At 40.4% G+C, this 23,777-nt stretch overlaps 2 protein-coding genes across 2 annotated transcripts; one reads left to right on the forward strand and one right to left on the reverse strand.

Moving 5' to 3' along the window:
- The first annotated feature begins 1,210 nt into the window (after positions 1-1,210).
- Positions 1,211-16,940, forward strand: LOC121521126 (apolipoprotein B-100-like). The gene is made up of 26 exons (XM_041804879.1): positions 1,211-1,353; positions 1,699-1,743; positions 2,787-2,899; positions 2,995-3,140; positions 3,259-3,406; positions 3,809-3,961; positions 4,224-4,348; positions 5,241-5,326; positions 5,463-5,904; positions 5,988-6,102; positions 6,219-6,365; positions 6,450-6,661; positions 6,781-6,976; positions 7,114-7,284; positions 7,381-7,584; positions 7,698-7,865; positions 8,099-8,304; positions 8,412-8,582; positions 8,988-9,118; positions 9,225-9,426; positions 9,559-9,731; positions 9,852-10,027; positions 10,115-10,239; positions 10,345-10,718; positions 10,832-15,504; positions 15,615-16,940. Exons 1-26 carry the CDS (start codon positions 1,299-1,301, stop codon positions 16,731-16,733), a joined length of 9,876 nt encoding a protein of 3,291 aa, XP_041660813.1. The 5' UTR covers positions 1,211-1,298; the 3' UTR covers positions 16,734-16,940.
- A 3,405-nt stretch (positions 16,941-20,345) lies between these two features.
- Positions 20,346-23,256, reverse strand: LOC121521129 (rho-related GTP-binding protein RhoB). The gene has a single exon (XM_041804887.1). It carries the CDS (start codon positions 23,101-23,103, stop codon positions 22,513-22,515), a length of 591 nt encoding a protein of 196 aa, XP_041660821.1. The 5' UTR covers positions 23,104-23,256; the 3' UTR covers positions 20,346-22,512.
- Between the last annotated feature and the right edge of the window lie 521 nt (positions 23,257-23,777).

The following is a 23,777-nucleotide window of genomic DNA, read 5'->3' on the forward strand; positions in this document are numbered from 1 at the left end:
TTTTGTGGTTTTTATTTCAGTAAGGCTAAGAATTATGCATGCACTTGCATACATCTGGGTGTGGCTAAATAAAAGACTGGTGAAGTTTGCCAGGAGGCTAAAGGCCTGCCTCAGCTCCACTCCTTTGTCTGTTTCTCATTTGAATAAAAGTTAGGTGGAGATGGCACTTCCAATATGGCGACCACCATCACTGGGATTTAAAATGACTAAAGAAACCAAGAGCTGGCATCAATGTCTTTTTTTAATTAAGAAGTTAAAAATGAATATTGGAACTTTTTAATGAAATGCAGCTATTACTAATGTCCTCTGTAAATCCCATTACTGTTGCTTTTATAATATTTAGTGTAGGCAATCATCTAGCCTCAAGATTATCGTGACATGAAATTAAGCGTCATTCTGAGTCATAAAACACAGACAGTGTAAAGACATGCTCTAAAATTTGGAGATAACAGCATGTAGCAAAAGCAGCAGCTGACCTGGGTTTCAATTCCGCATCATTATGATTCATATTGTTTAGTAGTCATGGGGCAAAGGTTTTTTCACTCTCCTTAAAGGCCTTTTTGTATATATGGGGCATTTATAGACTCAAGTATTGTCACCTTTGCTCTAAATCCTTTAAAGTGAAGAGTTACAGAGTATTGCACTAATTTCTTTTCAATCTGTTGATTTTCTTCACATGCTAAACCCAACCACAAAAAAACATAATAAAATACAAGTATTTGATCTTAACATCCCTTTTTCACAACATTTGATAAAAAAAATAAGATGATACAGTTAAAAAAAATTAAAAATGTGAGCTGATTTATCCTTCTGTGTAGTTTTCTTAACTGGACTTTGTCCTCTGCCAATATGCAATCAAAGTCAGTGATAGACTCTATGAGCTTTTATATGACATTGATCTGATTATTTTTTAGATGCATGATCATTTTATGATCTCCTGATAAGTAAAACCGTCTTATTCTTTTCATTTCTACATTACATTACCTCAAATAACCCTAAAATCTAAAGAATTCAAACCCTAAATACTACAGATTATTGGAGCAAAAGACATGAATCCCAGAGTCCATCCCCCACCCAGTGCTGACAGACAAACCTAAGTTTGTGAAACGCTTTAACCTTTGGCCTGCCACAAGGACAGCTCAGACTTTGGAACCAGGGCAACACATTTGCAAGTAATCACATACAGTAAGACTGCAGGCCTATAAAAGACAGGGCAACAAAGCAGGAGAATTAGTCTTCACAGAAAGAGGAGGACTCTCCCTACCTTAAAGCTTCTTGGAGCTTTACTAAAACCCATCATGGGGGGTACCAAGCTCTGCCTTATGCTGCTTCTGGGCACATACGCACTAGCCCGTAAGTATTATACATTTTAAGCTTTATTTTAGAGACTTTGTGGAGCTTACATTTGAAACTTTGCAGTTTGGATTTTATATGAGAATTTATTCTAAGAAAGGACTGAAGCATTTAATTTTTTATTTCTGTGTTGTTATTTTGATAGTAAGGATATTCCATTTTTTTAATTGTTGACAAAGAAACACTTCAAGCTAAAAAAGTAAGGATAAAAAAATACTAATAGTTTGATTTTAATTGTAAAAATCCCTGATATATAAATTACATGTTTACATGTTCTTTGACATGTGTTGTGAAAACCATTTGGCTATTTCAGTGTGGGAAAAAATATTTTTCTGTCTTTTACAGAGCAAGATGTGGCAAATGTTGAGGAACAATCTCCAGTTTGCCCTTGTAAGTTACCTCTTTGCCTTTGTAGTCTTAAAACTCTTATAAATAGGCAGACAATATTTAACCTAATGCATTTCTTATTCTTTTAAAGATCTAATCTTTTATTTAGGCTTTAATTTGAAATAATAAATGCATTTGGCATGAGGCACATGGAAAGCTTTGAAATATTTACTTACTGGACCTTAAGTTATGGTATTTTTAACTCTTTTTGTGTTGTGTTCACACCGATGCTTTTGTATATCTCTGTCATTGTGCAAAAACCTTGTATCTCCAAAATCATCACTTTTCAGGGAATAATAATAAAAAAAAACAACTCTGTAGTTATAAATTAATTCAACACTGATGAACAGAGTCAGCATCTTTTTGACACTTTCTATTGCTTGAATATTGGTTAAAACCTTAATGACAGATGTAAAGGTTTACTAATGGCACTGATTTATGGAAAAAATGATTAAAGCATGAAAAGTGGAGTTACGGGGTTTTGGTGACACCAGTGCTCTTAAAATGAAGGAAAGATGTGGACCTACTTAAAAGAAGTGCTTCAAGTTTTGTCGACTTAGATTGACATCATTGAATTTGTGAATTTTAATTGAGAAAAGTGAATTTAATTGCTTATTGAAGCACTTTTAAGTAGGTCTAACACTCAGAATTAGAAATACTGTCTAAATTCCAGGGCAGATTCCATCTGTAGAGGTGCTCTTTAACACAGTAAAGCTGTTACAAAGGTAGAATTAGCTATAGCAATGTGCCGTAAAATAAGAAATTTAAGTGTAAGCAATAAGTCCTGAAGAGCTGTATAAGAGGAATAAGAAATGTGCAAAGCTGCAGAGTTTTTAAGAAATAATCTATTTTACAAACTACAGAAAACCAAGTATTAAAAATACTGCACAGGGTATTGCACATTATATATTTATTTAAAAAATGTGGGTAACTGAATCAAAAGTATTTTTTAGAATATAAAAAATAAATCTTTGAACTGAAAAAGGTGTAAAGTGTATTGAAAAATCCAGATAACTTATGAAACTAATATTTCAAATGTGTTTCAGGGTCCAAAAGATTCAAGACCTTCAGGCGGTTTGTGTACGACTATGAAGTCGAGGCTTTTAACGGCGTGCAAGGAGCCACCGAACAGAGGAGCGGCCCCAGAGTTTCCTGCAAAGTATGTCTCACAGCCCTAACGCTAACTAAACAAAGTCTCGTCATCTCGATTTGATAGAATAGAATATCTAAAAAATTGTGACTTTTTGCTAACAGGTTGAGGTTGAAGTGCCCCAGACCTGCAGCTTCGTTCTGCGTACAACAGAGTGCTCTCTGAGTGAGATCTTTGACATTGATGATAATGGAAACATGCTGTACCGTCCCGCTGCTGAAGCTGAGGCTTTCAGAGATTCTATGGCCAGGTGAGCCACATTATGTTCAAGTAAAAAATATTCTCCATATGAATTCGCCCTGAAGTTTTTTGCTCTAAGATCACAAAAGTGGCTAAAATTAAGAAAGGTGTCCATGATCTGTTAACAGGAACACCTTGAAGTTCACAGTTGAAGGAGACCTCGACGTCAAACTTTTCCCTGAAGATGATGAGCCTGTCAACATCCTGAACATCAAGAGAGGAATCGTATCTGCCCTCATCGTGCCAGTTATGGAAGAGGATAGGAGCAAGAAAATGGTAGCTTCCCGAATGTTTTTTATGGCTTCGTTTTTGTTTTGTCAGTATTTCCAGCTGTTACAGATCAATTCAGGCCACAGAATGGAATCTCTTTTTCATGCAAAGATAAACAAGTTGCACAATGAGCAGATAAGCTGCCACAGTCACAGGTGCTAAGTCCTCCTGTAACATCATGTTCTCAGAATGACTATCTTCAGCTGTAGGGCAAAGTCCTAGATAAGTTTATCGCTCTAATGACCTCACCTGCTCTTATAACAGGGAGGCAATCTTTTAGATCAATTGATAAGTCAAAGAGGCTGCTGAAGGACAAAAAAACATGTTTACTAATGAGGTTATTGCAACTCTGTGTAATAAATCGACTCCAGCATTCACACAAGTAATTATGTTTCTTTTTTTTTGCAGCCCACCGTGCACGGGATCTGCCCCACCGACCATACCATCAACGCCAGAGAGGATATTGCCACTATTGTTAACGTCTACAGGGATCTTTCCAAATGTGACATGTTCTTTGCTCGCAGGCAGCACACCAGCCCCCTGGCCCTCATCACTGGCATGGTGCGACATTAATACTGTCACTAGCAAAGGCCAAAGGCTGTCAGATTGGATGTGGGATTTTAAAACTGAAAGTAAACAGTTCTCTTTGTAAGAAGAGGATAATTTGTTTCAGATGACTTTTTAAAAAACAACATTGGTGTAAAACAGCTAATAAAGAGCTGCTCTTTCTTGATGTAAACTGATGAGTTACCTTGCAAATTCAGAGGAATTTGTTTTAAGCAGCCTTCTTTACAAGAATTCTCTGTTCTCTTTCTCTCAACAGAACCTTCCTCTATCCAAGCTGATCGATAGCACCCAGAGCTGTAACTACAAGTTTGACAACCAGAAAAAGCACATGACCACCGTGACCTGCGCGGAGAAACACATCTTCCTGCCTCTGTCTTCCGAGTGAGTTTCAAAAAGTTGAAGAATGTAGAAAAAAGATTGGTGAAATAAGCTCTAGCTTTCTTTTACTCCTATTTTTGGTGCTCATTTTAATTCATCTCTTACTGATTTTTTTATTCCCACAATGTACAGAAATAATTTTGCACCAATTCCAGTGTTTTTTCTTCTTTTTTGTTGAGGACAGAAAATCAACTTCTACTTTCCTATTTTTATAAAAATTGTTTTAAAATAGAGAAACAGATTTACCATTTCTTTACATTTTCTTATTGACGAATTAAAAGTATAACGGGCGAAATACTTTTCAATTCCATATGTGCAATATGGAGTTGTTTTAATATCTGTCAACAGTTTAGAGTTTTTTTTTTTTACTTTTTATGATTGATTTTGGTTATAAGCATGTAATGGTCATAAATTAAAGCTCTTGTGAGGAGCATTAGTTTGTGTTGACACTGGCGCCCCCCGGTGGACAGACCAGTACATGACTTTTATTTTCCTACTTTCTATGACTTGTACATTTAAAAGAAGTGGTTTATCCCCCTCTGCTTTCCATGCATCCCTCATCACATATGAAAAAACATATTAGGGAAGTTTTTGTAACATGCTTATAGTCACTTTAAGTGGCACCTACCCCACCACAGCAGTTTCAGATATTTTAAACAACTTTTTTAACTTCAAGAAATTGAAATCTAATGGTGCTGCTTGCTTTTTGGGGCTCATACAGAGACATCACCGAGAGTCTTTTTTTGTAACCAGCTTGAAACTCCTCCCGGGAGCTTTAATATCTGTTTAATTATTTCACAATGCAATTTCCTAATTACTCTTCACTTCCATACAAATAACCGAATTCATGTTATTTGTATTTATGACTAATTTATGTACGTCTATCTTCATATAGGAAGGAATATGGAATTTTTACATTGTTAAAGCAGACTTTGAATCTGAGGGAGACCTCCAAGATCAACGACAGAATCTTCGACCGTAGTAAGTGTTCAAGTTGTTAAAATATGTTAGAAATAAAACGTTAAGAGCATGTTGTAATATATTTTTAAGCCTAAAAATATCAGTTTGTTTTCATTTTCTCTTGTTTCTAATTGTTTGTGATTCATTTTCTTTGCAGATGAGATCAACATCAAGTCCCTGGCCATGGATGTTGCTGATGACAAGCTCCCTGTGCAGACCACCGATGCCGTCATGTCCATCATGCAGGAGCTGAACACCCTGACCAATGGTGAGACGCGTGCCACTCTCTTCCACAACCTGGTGTCCGAGCTGCGTGGCCTAAATGTCGACACCGTTGGATCTGCTGCCGTTGAGATGATGGATGTGTCTGGAGCTCTGACCTTCCAAGCTCTGGCTCAGTGCGGCACCCCAGAGTGCACCAGCGCCATGCTGAAGGTTCTCAGGACATTTGACCAGGCTGCTCTTGAAGTCGATGCCGCCGTCTACGCCCTGGGACTGCTGTCTAACCCCTCCCGCCTGATGGTGAAAGACATGCTGGCTATGGCTCAGTACAAGCAGAGCAAACCCATCATGTATGGTCTGAGCAATGCAGTCAGGAAGTAAGTACATATCATCCTTTTAAATCTCAGCTACAAGTGGTGTTTTTCATACAAATCACTAATCTCACTTTTTTCTTTCTTAGACTGTACCAGGCTGAGGGTGTAACCCCTGAAATCACTGCTGTCTATGAGTACATTGCTTCCATTCTGAGCACTGACTGCCCTGGAGAGAAAGATCTGACCTTCCTGACCCTGAGAGTACGTCTCCATCTCTAAAATTTAATCCCTTCTCACACTTTTATGCAAACTTCCAGCACCATCCATTTTCTTCAGGTAGCCCAGTTCCCTTTTTAAAAATTCTCCTTACCATCCAGGTTGTTGGAAACATGGGAGATGCAATGGAGGCTGCTGACCCAACCATCAAGGCTACCCTGCTGAAGTGCATGAGACAGCCTGCAACCACCCTGTCAGTGCAGCTGGCTGCCATCCAGGCTTTCAGACGCATGTCTGTGACAGATGAGGTACCCAACATCTCCTTTGACAGATCATTATCCTATTCTTGTTATTGTATAGTGCAGTGACAAACAATGATCTTTTCTCTCCAGGTTCGCTCTAACCTCCAGAGAGTCAGCCAGTACCCCAAGGGTGCTGTGCAGAAGCGCCTGGCAGCTTACCTGACTCTGATGAGGAATCCTCAGGACAGCGACATTGAGATGGTGAAGAAGCTGCTGAGACAGGAGCAGAACATGCAGATCAAGTCATTTGTGACCTCCCACATCTACAACATCATTACCTCCACCGACGCAGAGACTCAGAAGTAAGAACAGAGCAACTGTCAGCACAAGTAGTGCTAGCTCAAATGAAAATACTCTGCAAATGTAACTACACAACTACCAACATTTAGCTGATTTTTCCCTACATTATTAATCCTTTCAGGTTTGGCAGGAAGATTCTGGATGCCTTGGAGGACCCTGAGGTCATCACACACAGTGACTACACCACAATGTCTCGCAACTACAAGCTGAGCGGCGTTCAGGGCAACATCATCTTTGATCCCAGCAGCCAGCTGCCAAGGGAGGTGCTGCTTGAGACTACACTGAAAGCTTTTGGTTTCAACATGGATGTTTGGGAGGTATGAAATACTCTTCTTTAGATTGTCATTTTCCATTGTCTAGAAGCTCAAGCAAAGAATTTCTATTTATAACAACAGAAAACTGAATGTATTTGACCCAGATTCTGACTGAACTTTCATGTTTTTTTCTCCGACAGTTTGGCATGGAAGGAAAGGGCTTTGAGCCAACCATTGAAGCTCTGTTTGGACAGAATGGATTCTTCCCCGACACCCTGTCAAAGGCTCTGTACTGGGCTGATGACAAGATGCCACCAAAGGTCAAAGAAATCCTGAGGAAATGGGTTCCAATGGAAACAGACAATAATAGGGTAAACTTTAGATGTCATTTCTTTCAATAACAGCCCTTCATTGGAGTCATTTCTTTTTCATCTCATTGTGACTAATGCATCTTTTTTTTCCCAAAGGTTCCTGAGAATCTTATGAGAGAGGTCACACGCAACTTCAACAAGCTGGTCAAGGATCTGCAGAGCCAGGATACCCCAGAGGCCATGGCCTACCTGAGGATCATGGGAGCTGAGATGGGCTTCATCAAAGGCAGTGAACTAAAATTTATTGCTGATAATGCAATGATGTATGCAGATATCTTCATGAGGATCATTCCTACCAAGGTACTGTTTTGTTCACATGTTTTATATGTATTCAAAGCCTATCCAACATTCAGAAGTTTCTTTTGTCCGTCAAAGCGATAGACAGTTAAAAGTGGATTTTGATTCTTTATCAGGTCATGGCTAAGCTGATCTCCAGCACTGAGAATGAGATCTTCGCCCATTACATCTTCATGGACAACAAGTTCATGATTCCAACAGCATGTGGATTGCCTTTGACATTTGCTCTGTCTGGTACTTTCACTCCTGGTGCAAAGGGAGGCCTTCGCATGGCTCCAAACATGGTAAATATTTCCTATTTTGTATTTTATTTATACAACTTTGATTCATGTACTCCCTCAAAAAATCCTGCAAAGCATTATTGAAATATATGACGATAATAAAAGTGCTAAAAATTGGTGTAACAGTTGTTTTTTGGGGTTTTTTTTTTTGAGATGTTATGTGGAGAAGAAGTGTGTTATAGTTTTCATGATTCTGCACCCTTTTTGATTCTATATGATCTTGTTTGGTTTTACAGAAGGAGCTGGTGTTCTCACCCTCTGTTGGAGTTGAGTTTGTGACCAAGATGGGAATCCACATCCCTGAATTTGTTGCATCAGGTGTTGAGGTGCACACCAACATGTACCATGAGAGTGCACTCAATGCCAAGATCACCATGGAGGAAAACCAGGTCAAGCTTTCCATCCCTGCCCCACAGGGTACCACAAGGTTCTTCACAATCAGGTAACAAAAACACAAAATATGCTTTATACATTTCAGTACGTCCAAAAACCACTGTACTGCATAGTACTGCAATTTTAACTGAGTCTGCTCTTTTTCCTCTGTTACAGAAACAAAGTGCAGATTGTGGGTGGTGGTTTTGCTGCAGAGATCCCAAGCAATGAGGGTGAATCCAGTTGCAAAGTTCTCTTCACTGGAGTCCAGTACTGCACAAGAGCAAGTCGTGCCAACACTCGTGGCAGGACCAATGTTCCTTATTACCCTCTCACTGGAGAGACTAGGTGAGATGTTCTTTGAAATAAAAAAAAAAGATTCTTTTGTCCTCTGTAGTTTCACTGAAGAAAACAAAAGTAATAGTTAACATAATTTGTTATATCTCTGCATTGTCAATTTGTGATGTTTTAATTTGAAAGACGAGGTTAAAAGAACTGGGAATAATTTGGGTATATATAATGGATTGTAACTCACTTATTCAACTATTGACAATTGATATTATGCGTCCCCTCAAGTAAGTTGTTGGCCCTGCTTCTTTACATTCAGTGGTGGTATCATAAGTTGGATTAGTTTCTTTATATTTAGTTATAGGTCATTTAGTGAGGAAACAAAGTAGTTTTAGTTTAGATTTAAAGCCGACTATCAGTTAAGAGTTCTTTGAAAACCCCTCTGACTTATTTTTTTCCCCACAGTTATGCTGTGCTGATTAAGCCCACTGGCAAGGTTTCTGAGTACACAGCCACCATCGCCTATGAACTCCTGAGTGAAGGAAAAGATGGCCGCCAGAAGGTTGACGCTTTGAATATTGCCCTGAGAGCTGAAGGTATGATCCTCTTATTCAGGGGAGAAAAATCTAAAGCCATATAGCATCCTTGTTTGTCTTGGGCAACAAATATGAAGTTATGTTTTTTCTTACATTTTGTCCCTAGGTACCGAGACCACTGAGGCAACAGCCACCATGAAATACAACAGGAACAGGAATGTCTTCACCACCCAGGTCCAGATCCCCGACTTTGATGTTGAGGCTGGTGTTAAGATTGGCATGACTGACAGCAGCGCCAAGGGCAAATCTATCATTTTTGAGATTTCCGACAAGAACGGGCCTCAGATCTCTCTGATTGGCCGTGCCAAGTGAGTCAACTCAGGCATATTCAAACAATATCATAAGTTACTCAACGTATCTACTGAAATAGTCTTTTAGATGTTTCTTAAGTCTTTGGGCGGGGTTAAGTGATGGGGGTTGATTAAATCTTTTTTTGACAGGCTTCAGGCCATGGCTGAAGGCATGATGCAGGTTCAGCTTCTGGTCCCCTCACTTCAGACCGATGCTGCCGTTACAGCTACAATGAGCAATGCTGACGGACTCACAATGGAGATCAAAAGTGACATGAAACTCCCAGAGACCACCTCTGTTCAGGCTGTCACATTCAAATATGGTATGTCTGTTTAAAAACATGGTGCTAAAAACTTCATTGATTAAACATTTCAATTAATCTGGATTTTTCCAAGCACGGTATCAAATTAGACATTAAAATACTGAATGCTTCTCATCTCAGGTGAAGACCAGGCTGAGGTTATCCTGATGTCCAGCATGAACGCTGATACTAAGATCCTGGTGCCTTACACTGAAGCCCTCCAGACCTGGCTCATGCAGTTTGTGGAGGATGTCATGGACCAGCAGGTTGTGAAGACCGACATGAAACTGCGTCATATCTTCAACAAGGCAGTTGAGGTAAGAAACCATAAATCTCTACTCTATTAGCAGGTTTTATGTAGCCTTTCAAACTTAAGCATGGGAAATGTCATGTGTGTTCAATAGGCCAGCAATATCTGGATGGACAAGATCACAGCGGACGTGCCCTACGTTGAGACCTTGAGGGACAAAATGGCAAATATCGAAATGCCATCCATGCCTTCCATGCCTGAAACCCTGTTCATGGACCTGTAAGTAAACATACTTATAAGAAATACAGCCATATCCTGGTAAAACTGTTGTATATTTAATGTCTAGTTGCTTTAATGTCTTCTCCTTTTTCTTCCTCTCAACAGTGAAAGCGCAATCAAATACAAGTTCAACGAAGAACGTCTGGCCATCACTTTCCCTCTGCCTCTTGGTGGAAAATCCTCTGAAGAGCTGATGATTCCTCCAATGGTCACCTCCCCAGAAATTTCTATGCCTCAGCTGGGCATGGAGGTTGCCTCAAAGGAGATCAGAATCCCCACTTTCACCATCCCTTCAGAATATGATTTCACTCTGCCTCTGATGGGAATGGTAGAAGTGACCTCCAAGGTCAACAGCAACTACTATAACTGGGAGGCAACTGTGTCTGCTGGTAACAACACAGTCGAGTCTCCTAGCTATGTGGCCAAATTCAGCATGAAGGCTGACAGTCCCATTAAGGTTCTCGCCTTTTCAACGGAGGGTAATTTAAACTTTACTCTCTCAGTAATTTAAGAATTTTATACATTTTTAAACACAAAAAGCAGATGAATTGTGTACCACATTAATATTTGTATGGTTTTGTCTTACTTACAGGAATGACTACAATCACAGACACTGCAGAGAAAACCATGAAAATGGCCACTGAAGGCTCCATGGAGCACATGCTCATGAGCACTGGTTTTGGTGTTCTGGAAACCATTGCTGTCACAGACAATGTTCTGTCAACTGGAAGGTACAATGTGTACGTTAGATCCCCTGTGGGTCTGGACACTTCCCTGACCGTTACCACCCAGGTCGTCCTTGCCTCTGATGTGCTCTCTGGAGACATCAACACAGATGGAAGCATTACCATTGGTCCCATGACTGCTAGCACTACCTATCTTCACACCTTCTCCGTTGAACCAATGAAGAAAGAAGCAAGACTGGAGAGTACACTGCGTGTGACCTCTGAAATCCTGAAGGTAATGAACAAGGTGAAGGCATCATATGCAAATGAGGAACTTCTGATCGAGTCCAACACCAACATGAACAGTGAACCCATCAAGCACACCACCAAAATGAGTCTTAACTACAAGGATGTCAAGCTGACTGCCCAGGCTGATTCTGTGACCAAGGCTGATGAGCGAATGCTTCGTAGCCAGTTTGAGTTCTCTGCCTCTGAAGAACAGGTCATCCTCAGGATAGAAAATCAAGCTGATGACACTGAGAACCGTGCCTACTCTTTGCTCACTGGGTCCATGACCCCCACTGGTGTGGAGATCAACACCGATGCCTCCCTGAGCATCCTCTCAAGCCTTGCCTCTCATAAGGCCTCCTTTGCCCTGGACATGAATGGCCTGACCACAAGCTGCACCACAACTGCTCAGTTTAGCCCAATGACCTTTGAGAATGTTTTCCACGGTGGAGTTGACGCTAATGGTGCCACCATGTCTCTCACCACAAAGGGAGCCATTAAAGATAACACAGCTGAGCTCAATGTTGAAGGAAAGATGGCAACTTCAGAGGTGTATTTCAATGGCATTCTTAAGGGTAACCTCTTTGACATTAACACCAGAAACAGAGTGAACCTCAGACTGAATGAAGATGGCCTGATCCTCTCCAACAACATCGTTGGATCTCTCAATGAGATGAGGACCGAAAATACCCACTCACTGGCTCTTACTCTTAGCTCCTTCACACTCAACTCCAAGACTGACAACTTCCTCAACACCAAAAACTCCTACATGCATGATATCACAGTTAACATGGAGCGCTTCACCGCCTCTGTTATGGTGAAAAATGACCTGAAGATCATGGATGTCAACTTTGTGAATGATGCCCAGTTCAAGGCCAAGCCTTACAACATGGAGCTGACTGGAACAATGATGGGAGTCTTTGCAGAGGAAGAACTCAAGCATATTTATGAAGTCAAGTTTGTTGACATGGTGCTCTCTGCCAAGTGCAACACTAATGGTAAACTCCTGGGCACACACATGACTCATGCCACTGATATGGAGATTGCTGGTCTGACCATGAAGTTCAACAATGCAGCCAACTTCAACTCACCATCTCTCCGCCTGGACAGCACAGTCAAAACTGTTGCTGAACCTTTTGCTCTGAACATCGATGCAGTTCTCACTTCAGATGGTTCAGTGCGTCTGTTTGGAGAGCAGAGCGGTGAGCTGTACAGCAAATTCCTCCTGAAAGCAGAGCCCATGCTGTTCACACATTCACTTGAGTGCAGAGCCTCAACAACCCATGATCTGGAAGGCAGACCAAGTATCAAGACCAACATGAACAACAAGTTCAACAGCATGCTGAGCTTCCAAGAGCAAAGTGTCAACCTGAAGGTTACAGCTAATGTGAATGAGCACACTTTTGATCAGGAAATGAGCGCCTACAACAACGCAGAGAGGCTGGGTGTAGAGATGACAGGAGAAGTCACTACCCCTTTCTTCACCGAGGCCAGTGAAAATTATGCCATCTCCGGATTTGTGAAATATGACAAGAACAGCGAAAGCCACTTCCTCCAGATCCCATTCATTGAGCACCTGCCTGCCTTTTTTGAAAACATGAAAATAACAATGATGGGCCTGATGGACCGAAGCATTGAAATGCTGGGCGATATCAACTCCAGGTATGAGATCAGCACAAAGTTCCAGAACAAAGTGTCTGAACTGAAGGAGGTCATTGACAACTTCGACTTCAATCTCTTTGTCCAAGACCTGAAAAAGTTCCTCACCTCAGTTGAAAACTATTTGACCAATCTGACAGCCAAGTTGCCAACCGAGCAGATTGTGAATGCATTGATGACAGTGAGGGATGCCATCATGAGCTGGATCAAGCAGTATAACATTCCTCACAAGTTCAATTTGATCTATGCCAAAATTGAAGAGATCCTTTCCAACTATGAGGTTGAGAAGATGGTTGAAGCTGTCATGGATGAGGTGGTCAAAATTATGAAGCAGTATCAGGTTAGGGAGAAGATCCAGGCTGTGTTTGCTGCTGTAAGGTCCATCGACATCAAACCTGTGCTCCAAAAAGTGATGCTACCTATTCAGGAGTTTGTCAATGAACTGTATTCCTTTGACTTCAAACAGCTGATCGATGACATGAGTGACTATTTTGCGAGACTGGTTGAGAAAATCAAATCTTTTGATTATGACACATTCACAATGGAGCTGAAAGAGAAAGTGGCAGAAATGAGCAAGATCCCCTGTTTCGGAAAGCTCTCTGGAGAGTTCAAGGTTACCTCACCTCATTACACACTCACAACCTCTGCTGCCTTTGAGAACACCACAACTACATCAGTCACACCAGAGTTCAAACTTAACCTTAACTCTCAGGCTTCTTCTACCTTGAAAATCCTTGACTTCTCTTTGGACGCGGGAGCTCACATCGCTGCACCCAAGATGAGCCGCCTGTCCATCACTGAGAGCATCAAAGTTGGCCAGTCATGTCTTGCATTTGACCACAAGGGAACCATGACTCTGTATGGCCTGTCACTTCAAGCTTCTACTGAAACAACCGCAAAGGTTGATACCGAACTTTACATTGCTGAGCTTGTCAATAATGCATTCCTCGCCATGGAAAATGGAGTGTCTGCCAACATGGAAACAACATACACTCATGACATGAAACGCTTCGGTAAAACATCAATGAATCAGAAGGCTGTTTTTGTGATTGAGGCTGGCACTGCTACTCTGACTATTAACAACTTGGGCGATGGACAATTCACAATTCTGGACTTTGCTGATGAGGCATCCCACAAGAGTGATATTGAGGTGGTCATGGATCTCCACACAGCCAAAGTGACCTTCACTGGAGCAACAGGCAGCAGCAACTTCAAACTGAATCAGAATGTGATGGCAGATATTTGCATTTTCCGCCACATCATTTTTGATGCCAAGTTTGAGACAGAGACACCTGTCATGAAGGGTAGTGTTGCAGCAGTCAAGTTCCAAGCTAAAGTTGAAGACATGAAAGTTGATTTCACTGCCTCTCACAATGCGGAGCTTACCGGACAGGTTGAGGGAACCATCGCAAGTTCCATGCTTGCTTTGATCACACCTAGTGAGTTCATGTTTGACACCAAGAACAAGGGAAATGCCAAGGTTACCCTCCCATTCAAAGTGTCCGCAAAGATTGATCTCCAGAATGACATGTCTGCAACCCTGAACTCTGAAGTGCAGCAAGCTAGCTGGACCGGTCTGGCTCGCTTCAACCAGTACAAGTACTCCCATTACCTCAGCATGGATAATGGTGATAGCGAAATCAACATCTTCTCCCAGATTAATGGAGAAGCAAATCTTGATGTACTGAGGGAGCCAATCACCATTCCTGAAATAAATATACCAATTTTTGGTATCAAGACACCAAGTGTGGAGGACTTCTCTCTTTGGGAGGACACTGGCCTGAGCAATCTCTTGATCACAACTCAGCAGACACTTGACATGAGCTCCAAATTGAAGTACATGAAGAACCCAGAGATGTACACCATTGCATACATTAACATGGATCCAATCATCAACATCATCAATACCAATGTCGAGAACATGCTCATCAGTAAGGATAAGGCTGCTGACATCCTGGCTACATCTTATGACAGAGCAAGGTCAGAGTATGAAAAATACAGCATTGAGCTGCCCAAAACCATCACAGTCCCTGCCTACAGAGTTCCAGTAATGAATGTCGAGGTGTCTACTTTCACCATCCCCCTGCCCGACTTCAGTCTCATCACAATGCCTGCCTTCCATGTCCCATCTGCCCTTAGCAAGCTCACGGTTCCAAAAATCCCCCTGCTCGGTGTCCGAAGCATCAGTATCCCTGTGATGGGTGATCTGACTTATGAGTTTGCCTTGAAAACAGCTGTGATCACACTCAAAACTGACGCCAGCATTCTTAACCAGGACAGCTTCATTGTCAGACTCGATGCCTCCTCCCTCTCTGAATTTGAGTGCCTGAATGGAAAGATTGAGGGTAACACAAACATTAACACCGCTGCTGGACTTAGAATGGCCTCTGTCCTGTCTGCAAAACATGAAATGCTGGAGGGAAGTCATGAGAGCAACATCATCTTGAGTTACGAGACTGTGGATACCTCCATCACTAACTCAGCAAAGGTTATTCTGCCTGCCCTGACCATGGAAATCAACCAGGAAATTGTTGGAAACTCAGATGAAGGCCTTGTTGTGTCCATGTCCACTCCATCTGCAGGACTCATTGCACTTCAGATGCAGACCAAGCGCCCTGCCCAAGTTAAAGCAAGACTCTATGGCCGCTACCCAGTAAGAAAACTTTGAATACTCAGTTGATACCCAATAACCTCTGAATGTGATTTCAATATTCATGGTGTTTGCTTTGTAGTAATACATCTTTTCTTTCATGTTCCCCACAGTCTGAGCCAACAACAGACATCGATATCTTGGGTCTGAAGATGTCTGTGATGAACTCTGAGAAGCTGAACCTCCAGACAACCTGGAATATGGAGATGCCATACGAGATGATGCTGCGAATGAAGAAACAGGTGCCCGCAGTCATGGAAATGGTGTCTGATCCTGCTGTGAAGACCTATAACACAATCTACAGGCATGCTAGAAGCCTTGAGGGTTCTTATGAGCAGGCTAAAGAGCAGGGCAAAGTGATGTTGAAGAATGCTGTTGACAATCTTGCAAATGTAGATCCTTCTAGTGTTATGACAACTGTCACAGATAAAGCCATTATGATGCTGAAGAGATACCAACAGAGAGTTAATATGGTTCTTGATGCTGTTGTTAAGTTCCTGAGGGAGACAAAATTCCAGTTCCCTGGGTATGAAGAGAGGCTGTCTGGGCTCGAGATCTACCAAAAACTTAGTGCCTTCGTTGCTGATGTAACTGAGGAGGCCGTTCAGAAGATTCCAGAGTACTTTTCCACCATGTTTACTACAGCCCTTGATTATTTTAGATCAATTGAATTCACCATCCCTGGCTCTAACTACATTGTCAGCGGAAGGGAAGTTCTCGATGACCTGTCTGTGTTTTTGGGGAAAGTTCAGGACCAGGTGATTGTCACTGTTAGGAAACTGGGAAACATCCAGCTGGAAGATATTTTTACCAAATTCTCTGATTTCATGCGGTTTGCCACTGAACAAAGCGAGAAGTTTCTCCTAACCCTTAAATCTCAGAATGTAGAGAAGCTCTCCACCTTTGTGAGTGATGTTTACACTGATGCCATCAACTCCCAAATTCTGGCTGATGTTGCCACACAGGTAGAGGAGGCCCGCAGAATTGTGATGGAATATGTTGAAGCTGTGAAAGCTAAACTCGAGGATATTATGGCTAACATGTCTACTGAGCAGCTTCAGGCTGATATTCAGTCCTGGATTGACTTGATGGTAAAACGTATTAATGCTCTCCAGAACAACATCATTAGAGCTCTGAAGGAAAAAAGCAAAAAGGTTGAACCATTTGTCAGAGTCAGTGATAGACAGATAGATGTTGATATTCCTTTGCCATTTCTTGCCACAGTCAACTAAGCGACAATGGCTAACTATTCCATCATAAAAACAAAACTATAGGTTAACAATGTCCTGTAACTGTACTGTGTGTGTCTCTCCACTCTGTTTTTCATAATTTTAACTATTTTAGTTGTCTCCCAGTTTTCTGACCCTACTGTGACTCTTTGTGTCTTGTACTATTTAAAAGAATATGTGACCTTCAATAAAGACCATTTGTACTGCATATAACTCTGTGCATCTCTTGTTTAGCAGTGGGTTTATAGTCTGATCTTCTGATGTGCTTACTGAAAAGTATGTTTTGTACAAAATATTTATTCAACATGGTATAGCAGTGGCATAAGAACATACGGTCAAAAATTCATAGTTACCAAGGTTCCAATCATTAACCTAAAATAAATAAATAACCAAAAAATAAAATGAAAAAAAAAAACAAACAAACACTAAAAACTATTTTTGACTGAAAGTAAAGTAAAAAACAGGCTTTACAAAAACATGAGTCAAACTAAAACTGCACTGTGTTAATAAAAAATAAAATAATAGACAAAATATCCTTACCTTTAGTCTCTGTCACAAGTATATTAACTAACACATCCTTTATAATTTGTCTTAGGCACAGTGATTTACATTTGGGGTGTGCTTGTTCATTGCAGAGGGTCAAAATTTGTTCTTTTTTTAATATTCTTTAACTTTTAAGAACTGTGACACTAACTTATGGACTTTACAGGAGTGGTATTAAAATATTGTTCACACATGAGTGAACAGCCTCCGTTGGCATATTCTTCAACATATCTCCAATTCTGTTAATTTCATCAACTAAAAATATGTTTAAAAATGTTTGTCTACTAGGCTTTTTCCATCAGGAAGATGTGGCTAAGGCAAGCTTAAATTGATCTTTGAAGCAAAAAACTCTGATGAATAGTAAGTTTAGTCAGGAGCAGAGCTGGAGGTGTAAAATAGCCAGGGCATAGCCCAGACCTAGGATCTAGGGACCTGCTCCCCTGGAATTCAATTATTCTTAAGCCATTCTAATTACAAAGATTTAAATTAACAGATGAATTATCATGTAAAAATGTGTTCAATCAACTCTATTTTGGATGTTTAAGCTAACACAATCTTCAACTGTTCTAATGACAAAAATAGGGCAAATCTTTTTCATTGAGTATAAACTAAAGTAAAAGAGACTGAAGTTGAAAACAAAGTAAAAAAAATAAAAATAAATAAAAACAGGAGCTAGTGAAAAATGCCAAACTATTACATCCCTAATAGTTACACATTCAAACAGCCTCTCTCAATAGGGGGTGCCCTCTGGCATCATAAGGGGGGCCTTGAAAATGGTTTATATGTAAGAAAGAATTACCATGAATATTAAGATTACTGGCCACCCTGTGTACATAATTAAAGTTGTCTCAGGTGCTCCTGAAATAACATTACTGTGAGGCATGCATTTTTTATTTTTCACTGCGGCAGGTGAAGTATTCTCATGGAGTGAGAAACGCATCAAAGAAACCCATTTTGTACAAAGCATTTAAATTGTTTCACAAGAGTGCCGTAGAAATCTATCTTATTGATTCTATCACTACGTAAACCCACATCAGACATAGAGATGAAAGATGTTCTCTTTAGAAATATATATATATTTTTTTGTTTATGGTGACTTGGGATTTTTTGAATTTAAAGGGCGCCTTGACTGAGAAAAGGTTGAGAAATGCTGCATTAATACACTGCCAATTGAAACCAGATAGATTATGGTATACTTTAAAAAGGGTTTATACAACCCTGTCATATGCCTGTGAGTCATTTTTATTCTCAGGTCTAAATTTAGCAGGCATACAAATAGCTACTGTGACACTCAGGCTCTTTCATCATAAAACAAAGAGAACAAGTTTAGAAACAAAACCAGTCTGGCATTTATTAACAACACTAAGTCCTTGAGTGAACACACCCTCTGGAATACACAAATGAATCCACACAATGGCAGGAAATGTCAATGTGTAGAAGAAGAGTCCTTATGTGTAAGTAGCAGTAAAGCACATTGGGAAAAGTACTCTGTTATAAATCCTAGCCCATAAGGTGGGATAAAGGAGAAAGCTTTAATGGGCCCAGCCAAATATGGGGCCCATGAAGGTCAGGAAAACCATAGTCCTTTATAAAGTTAAGCTGTTATAACCATACTTTATATTCAACCTGAATAATAACCACTTCTAGCAAAGCAACAAGCAATGAATTGTATTCATTCATGCTTTAGTACAAAACGCATTTTCTTAAAACAGAATTGCCTTTTATTTGTAATGTTATCAATCTAGATGGGCACACCGAACAAAACCTCTGGAAAGTAATGTTTGACATCATAGCTAAGTCATGATGTGCACGAATGTCAGGAACCCAGAGAATAAAGCAGAAGGAACTAAAATAACTAAAAGGGAAAATCTGTTAAATAATTGCAGAATAAATACAAAAATTGGCAAAAATGCAACTCAAGTGGCAAAATTTGCTTAAAGTGGCAAAAATGGGTACTTAAAATGTTGCAAAGCAGACAAAAAGTGGCAAAATGGGTTAGAAGTGGCAAAATTTGGCAGAAATAAGTGGTGAGAGTCGCAGAACTTATCAAGAAAAAGTGGCAAAAAAAAGATTTAAAGAGGCTAGAAAGAGGGATAAGCAGAAAATATTGGTTAAGAAAGGAAAAAAGTAGCAAAAATGGGTAGCAAAAAGGTGAAAAGGGATTAAAAATTGGCAGAAATGGGTTAATAGTGGCAAAGTGGGTGATAAAATGGTGAAAGGAGGTTAAATGTGAAATTGGTTAAACAGAAATTGCTTTAAAGTGGCAAACATGAGTTTAATATAGAAACAGGTAGAAAGGCAAAATAGGCAGAAACTGTGATGAAAAGGAGTTAAAAAGTGGCACAGCTGGCACATATGTTACTGATCCAACACACATGCATTGAAACTATCTGTAAATCACAGTTGGGGAGGGTCCATTCACTTGGTTTTCCAGGGGCCCATCCAAATCTGTGGGCAGGCCTGAGTGAAAGTGTCAGATGTTGGAAGTTGCCCATGTGCCTGTTACATAACTGAGCACACATCCAGAAACTGAACACAGTTGAAACCCCATGTTAATTTTAAAATAAGAGACACACAAATGATCAAATGTTGAATCTGAGATGTTTTGTTGTGCCCATTGTGAATGTGATGTCAACAGCTATGTTGGAACATTTTACAACAAGAGACTGGGGTTTACATGTTTTGGAAATCATTGCAAACAGCTTTTGTTTATATTTTACACTACGTCCCGGCTCTATTGAATTTGGGGTTTTAATGTTATTCTGTAATGTGGTGGAACAGATACTTTTCAGGCTATTTACTCACTTTCCATCTTATAGGATTACAGTTGTTTTATGTACAAAATAAAAATAAGCAGAGTAACTACCAACTCTCCCTGTTACATTGATACAGTCAAGTTTTTAGTATTAAACAGAAAGAACTAGTTCTCCAAAACTGTGCCTATAAATGTACTTCCTTTCAGTCACTAAGCATGAGGTCTATGCTGTAATTATGAACGTATCCTCCTTAAACAGCAAAATATAATGTTCAGTCTTTTACTTTGTGAAAAAATGAGGCAAAAGAAAGCAAAAGTAGATTTGGCAACACATCATTTCTTTATTGATTTTCCCAAAACAGTACCGCCTTTTCCCTTACATTCTGCATCACTTTTCCTCACAAATATTCCCATTGTTTCCATTCTACCCTTCAAACTTCTGATTACGTCCCTTAATTAATGTGACCATCATCTGAAAAACCCATAACAGAAAAAATACATTTGGCACATTGTCTGTTGTTTATCTTCTCTCAGAGTTTAAATTTCCAGTTTAATGGAAACTCTGCTGCGCTGTCGGGAAATAAAAACATATAACTTTAGAAATCAGAGGCACATGAGGGGGGCCAGTGTGGGAAAATTAACCAGTCCAGCACAATGCATTCCTGTGCTGTAAGTCAGCAAAAAGCTCAGCAACAGCAGTCAGGGAGGAATGTGACTTTTTACGCTGTTGTAACTCTAGCTGAATTTAGAAAAGATATTCTTTAAACTCTGATTCAGCTTTACATTAGTGATGTAGTACTGGAGAAAAGTAAATATACAAGTTAATTTGACTTTCTAGATTTTTTTTTCCAATTATCATTAACTAACAGAATAACCAGGATCCACTTTGGTTTCCCCCTGGATTCCCAGTGTAGTAACAGTCTCTGTAATCGATGTTCATAGCTGTCATTAAAGCTATCATTCCCACCGCTGAGTACCGGGTCGTTAAAACAACAACTTTAGTGGAGAAACAGATCGAACATGAGCAGAATTTATTTCACAAGTATGAAAAATATGCTGAAATACATTGATTGCTGTAGTGCACTTCAAAGCTTCAACGTTTTTGACAAAATTTGAGGTACATTCACAGTCATAATGGAAGACATCAGGTGTAGTATTTGTCTCAAACAAATCACAATTCGATTAAACATGTTGCAGTGTCAGAAAAAAATATCTTACATTTAGTGTCGCCTACCATTTCAGTCAAACCCTTTTAAGATTGTAATAAAAATGGGCTTATAAACACAACATTGACATTTTACTTGCCATCAGATGGCTTTATCCCATACAAGTGTGTGCAACTGGCTCACAGAGCACTGACAAAGCCCCACTCTTCCTTTTCATAACACTTTCTTAGAAAATGTGTTTCACTGAGCGAACACTCACATGCTCGGGCCCTCACACATGCTCAGTCTCCTCACTAGAATATGAACCACATTACTGAAATTAAAAAGAAAAGGTCTAAATTTGAATGATTATGAAGAATATCGTGTGTTTGAAATGTGTGTGTTGTAACTGTAGTAAAATGATAGCTAAAAATCCCTGGCTGCACTATTTACATGCTTCTTTTTAGTCAATTATTTTGCCATAAATTTAAAGGCCAGAAGCAGCTTTCTTCTCCCACTGCAGCCAGTGATAAGCATAAAAGCATGCTTACAAACTTAGATATTTCTGTTTCTGCACTATACTGGAGCAAAACAACTTGAAAACTTGTAAACTGCACCAAAAAATATGGTAAAAGCCCTTTAGGAGACTGGCAGACTGTTAAGTCTCTTGGATTACCATCTTGTTGCATTCAAACAGATACACAATAACTGTGAGGTCAAAACATGTTTCTGTGATGTGATTCAAATCAACAAAATCGTGAACTTAAGCTCATTTTTTTCTCATAATACTTTGTGTGAATAACTAGTGCTCAGGTGCTGTGCAATTTCCCAAACGTACTCATTTAACAATACAAAGTGGACATAAATAACGAGTGCAATGTGTTTTACTGCTTTGCTTATCACAAAAGTATAACCTTGGCAGTGAGGCAGTGGCCTCTGCAAACACTTGAAACACAAAAAAGTGAGTATTTGAAATCTTGGCTTGAAAGCAGTCCTTTACAAAGGCCATGTCCACATCAGAAGTGGGTAAATAAGGCTTCCACTGAAATGTAGCCTTTGTCCTTTTTTACCCCTCCACCTGTCAGACTGGCACCATGTGACCCACAAAGAACATGCTGTAACCAGTGCATTTCACACAAACACACGCACCCAGACATCGAATGATGATCCAGTGTGTTCAAACAGCTTGTATTTAGTCATTGGTTTTGGTTCAGCCTGGGTCGTCTGATTGTAAGGGAGTCTCCAAACCATGGTTACTGCCCATACATGTTCAGACACAGCTCCCCAGCAGGAGAAACGTCTCGCCTGCGCGTCAAGCGCGTTTCCCGAAAGCGTCGATTCACATCAAAACACAGCATTTGAGGCAGCCTTGGGAAGGTGTGGTTCTTTTTTGCAAGGCTGCCCGTGTAGCAGTCTCGAATACCTCCCAGATCCCCTCCTTGGTTTTGGCAGAGCACTCCAAATAGTCATATGCGCCAATGCGCATGGCCATGGCCCGGCCATCCTCTGCCTTCACTGGCTCCAGCTTCAATCGGGACAGCTCGTTCTTTACGTTCTCGTCGTTGCGCAGATCTTTCTTGTTAGCCACCAGAATAATTGGCACATTTGGACAGAAATGTTTAACTTCAGGAACCCACTTTTCGGGGATGTTTTCCAGCGAGTCCGGGCTGTCCACGGAGAAACACATCAGAATGACATCAGTGTCCGGGTAGGAAAGAGGGCGCAGCCTGTCGTAGTCCTCCTGTCCAGCTGTGTCCCACAATGCCAGCTGGACTTGCTTATTGTCTACTTCAATGTCCGCCACATATGTCTCAAACACTGTGGGAACATACACCTCGGGGAACTCGTCTTTGCTGAACACGATCAGTAGACATGTCTTCCCACATGCGCCGTCCCCCACCACGACAAGTTTTTTGCGTATGTCTGCCATTCCTGCCCTTATCCTAGCTCTCGCTCAAATATGGCATCAAAAAGCAAACTGTTCCCCCTAAGACTCACTCAAACTGCTTTAATAGGCGGAAAAAACACGATGAAGTAGTCCCGTAAGTCGACCTCTTTCTCCGACTCCAAACCCTTTACTGGTTACCACTGCGATCTCTTTATAAAGCAAAGGGTGGTTTCCTAAATATAGCAATCCAATCGGAAATAGGGAGGTGAGATCACAGTCTGTAAAGGAAGAGGTGATTGGATCTCGTGGGTTTTTCTTATGTAGAGGAGGGTCATGGACCACGAGGACCCACCCGACCCAGGATCAGCCAAAATCAGCCCAAATGTAACTGCAACATGATGTATTTCGGGTCTTTTAGGCCCATACTCGCGTAACGCGATTCGAGTTATGGAGCATCCGGTCATTTAGACAGGCCCACCCTAAACATTAAGACATAAACTATTATACTGTGTCATTATTGTCCAGAAATTTAATTACCCTTAATTCAATTAGCGTTCATTCAAAATAAGACACATTTCTGAGGTTTAGTGGCATCTAAAGGAAAGCGCTTTAGAAGGCTCAGCTTCATGGACTTTTGCTTTTTAAAATGTTAGGCTAATTAGCACATCACATTTACCTGAATTTACCAGATTTAGTACCTTCACATGTTGTTCAGG

Source organism: Cheilinus undulatus, linkage group 14, assembly GCF_018320785.1.
Source record: "Cheilinus undulatus linkage group 14, ASM1832078v1, whole genome shotgun sequence".
Taxonomy (NCBI): domain Eukaryota; kingdom Metazoa; phylum Chordata; class Actinopteri; order Labriformes; family Labridae; genus Cheilinus; species Cheilinus undulatus.

What these genes read in the sequence shown, in the direction of transcription:
- LOC121521126 (XM_041804879.1), top strand. Translation starts at nt 1,299, where the DNA reads ATGGGGGGTACCAAGCTCTGCCTTATGCTGCTTCTGGGCACATACGCA. An exon ending in TCAACATGGATGTTTGGGAG is followed by an intron (nt 6,977 to 7,113) that starts GTATGAAATACT and finishes TTTCTCCGACAG; the next exon opens with TTTGGCATGGAAGGAAAGGG. An exon ending in TCTTCAACAAGGCAGTTGAG is followed by an intron (nt 10,028 to 10,114) that starts GTAAGAAACCAT and finishes TGTGTTCAATAG; the next exon opens with GCCAGCAATATCTGGATGGA.
- LOC121521129 (XM_041804887.1), bottom strand. Translation starts at nt 23,103, where the DNA reads ATGGCAGACATACGCAAAAAACTTGTCGTGGTGGGGGACGGCGCATGT.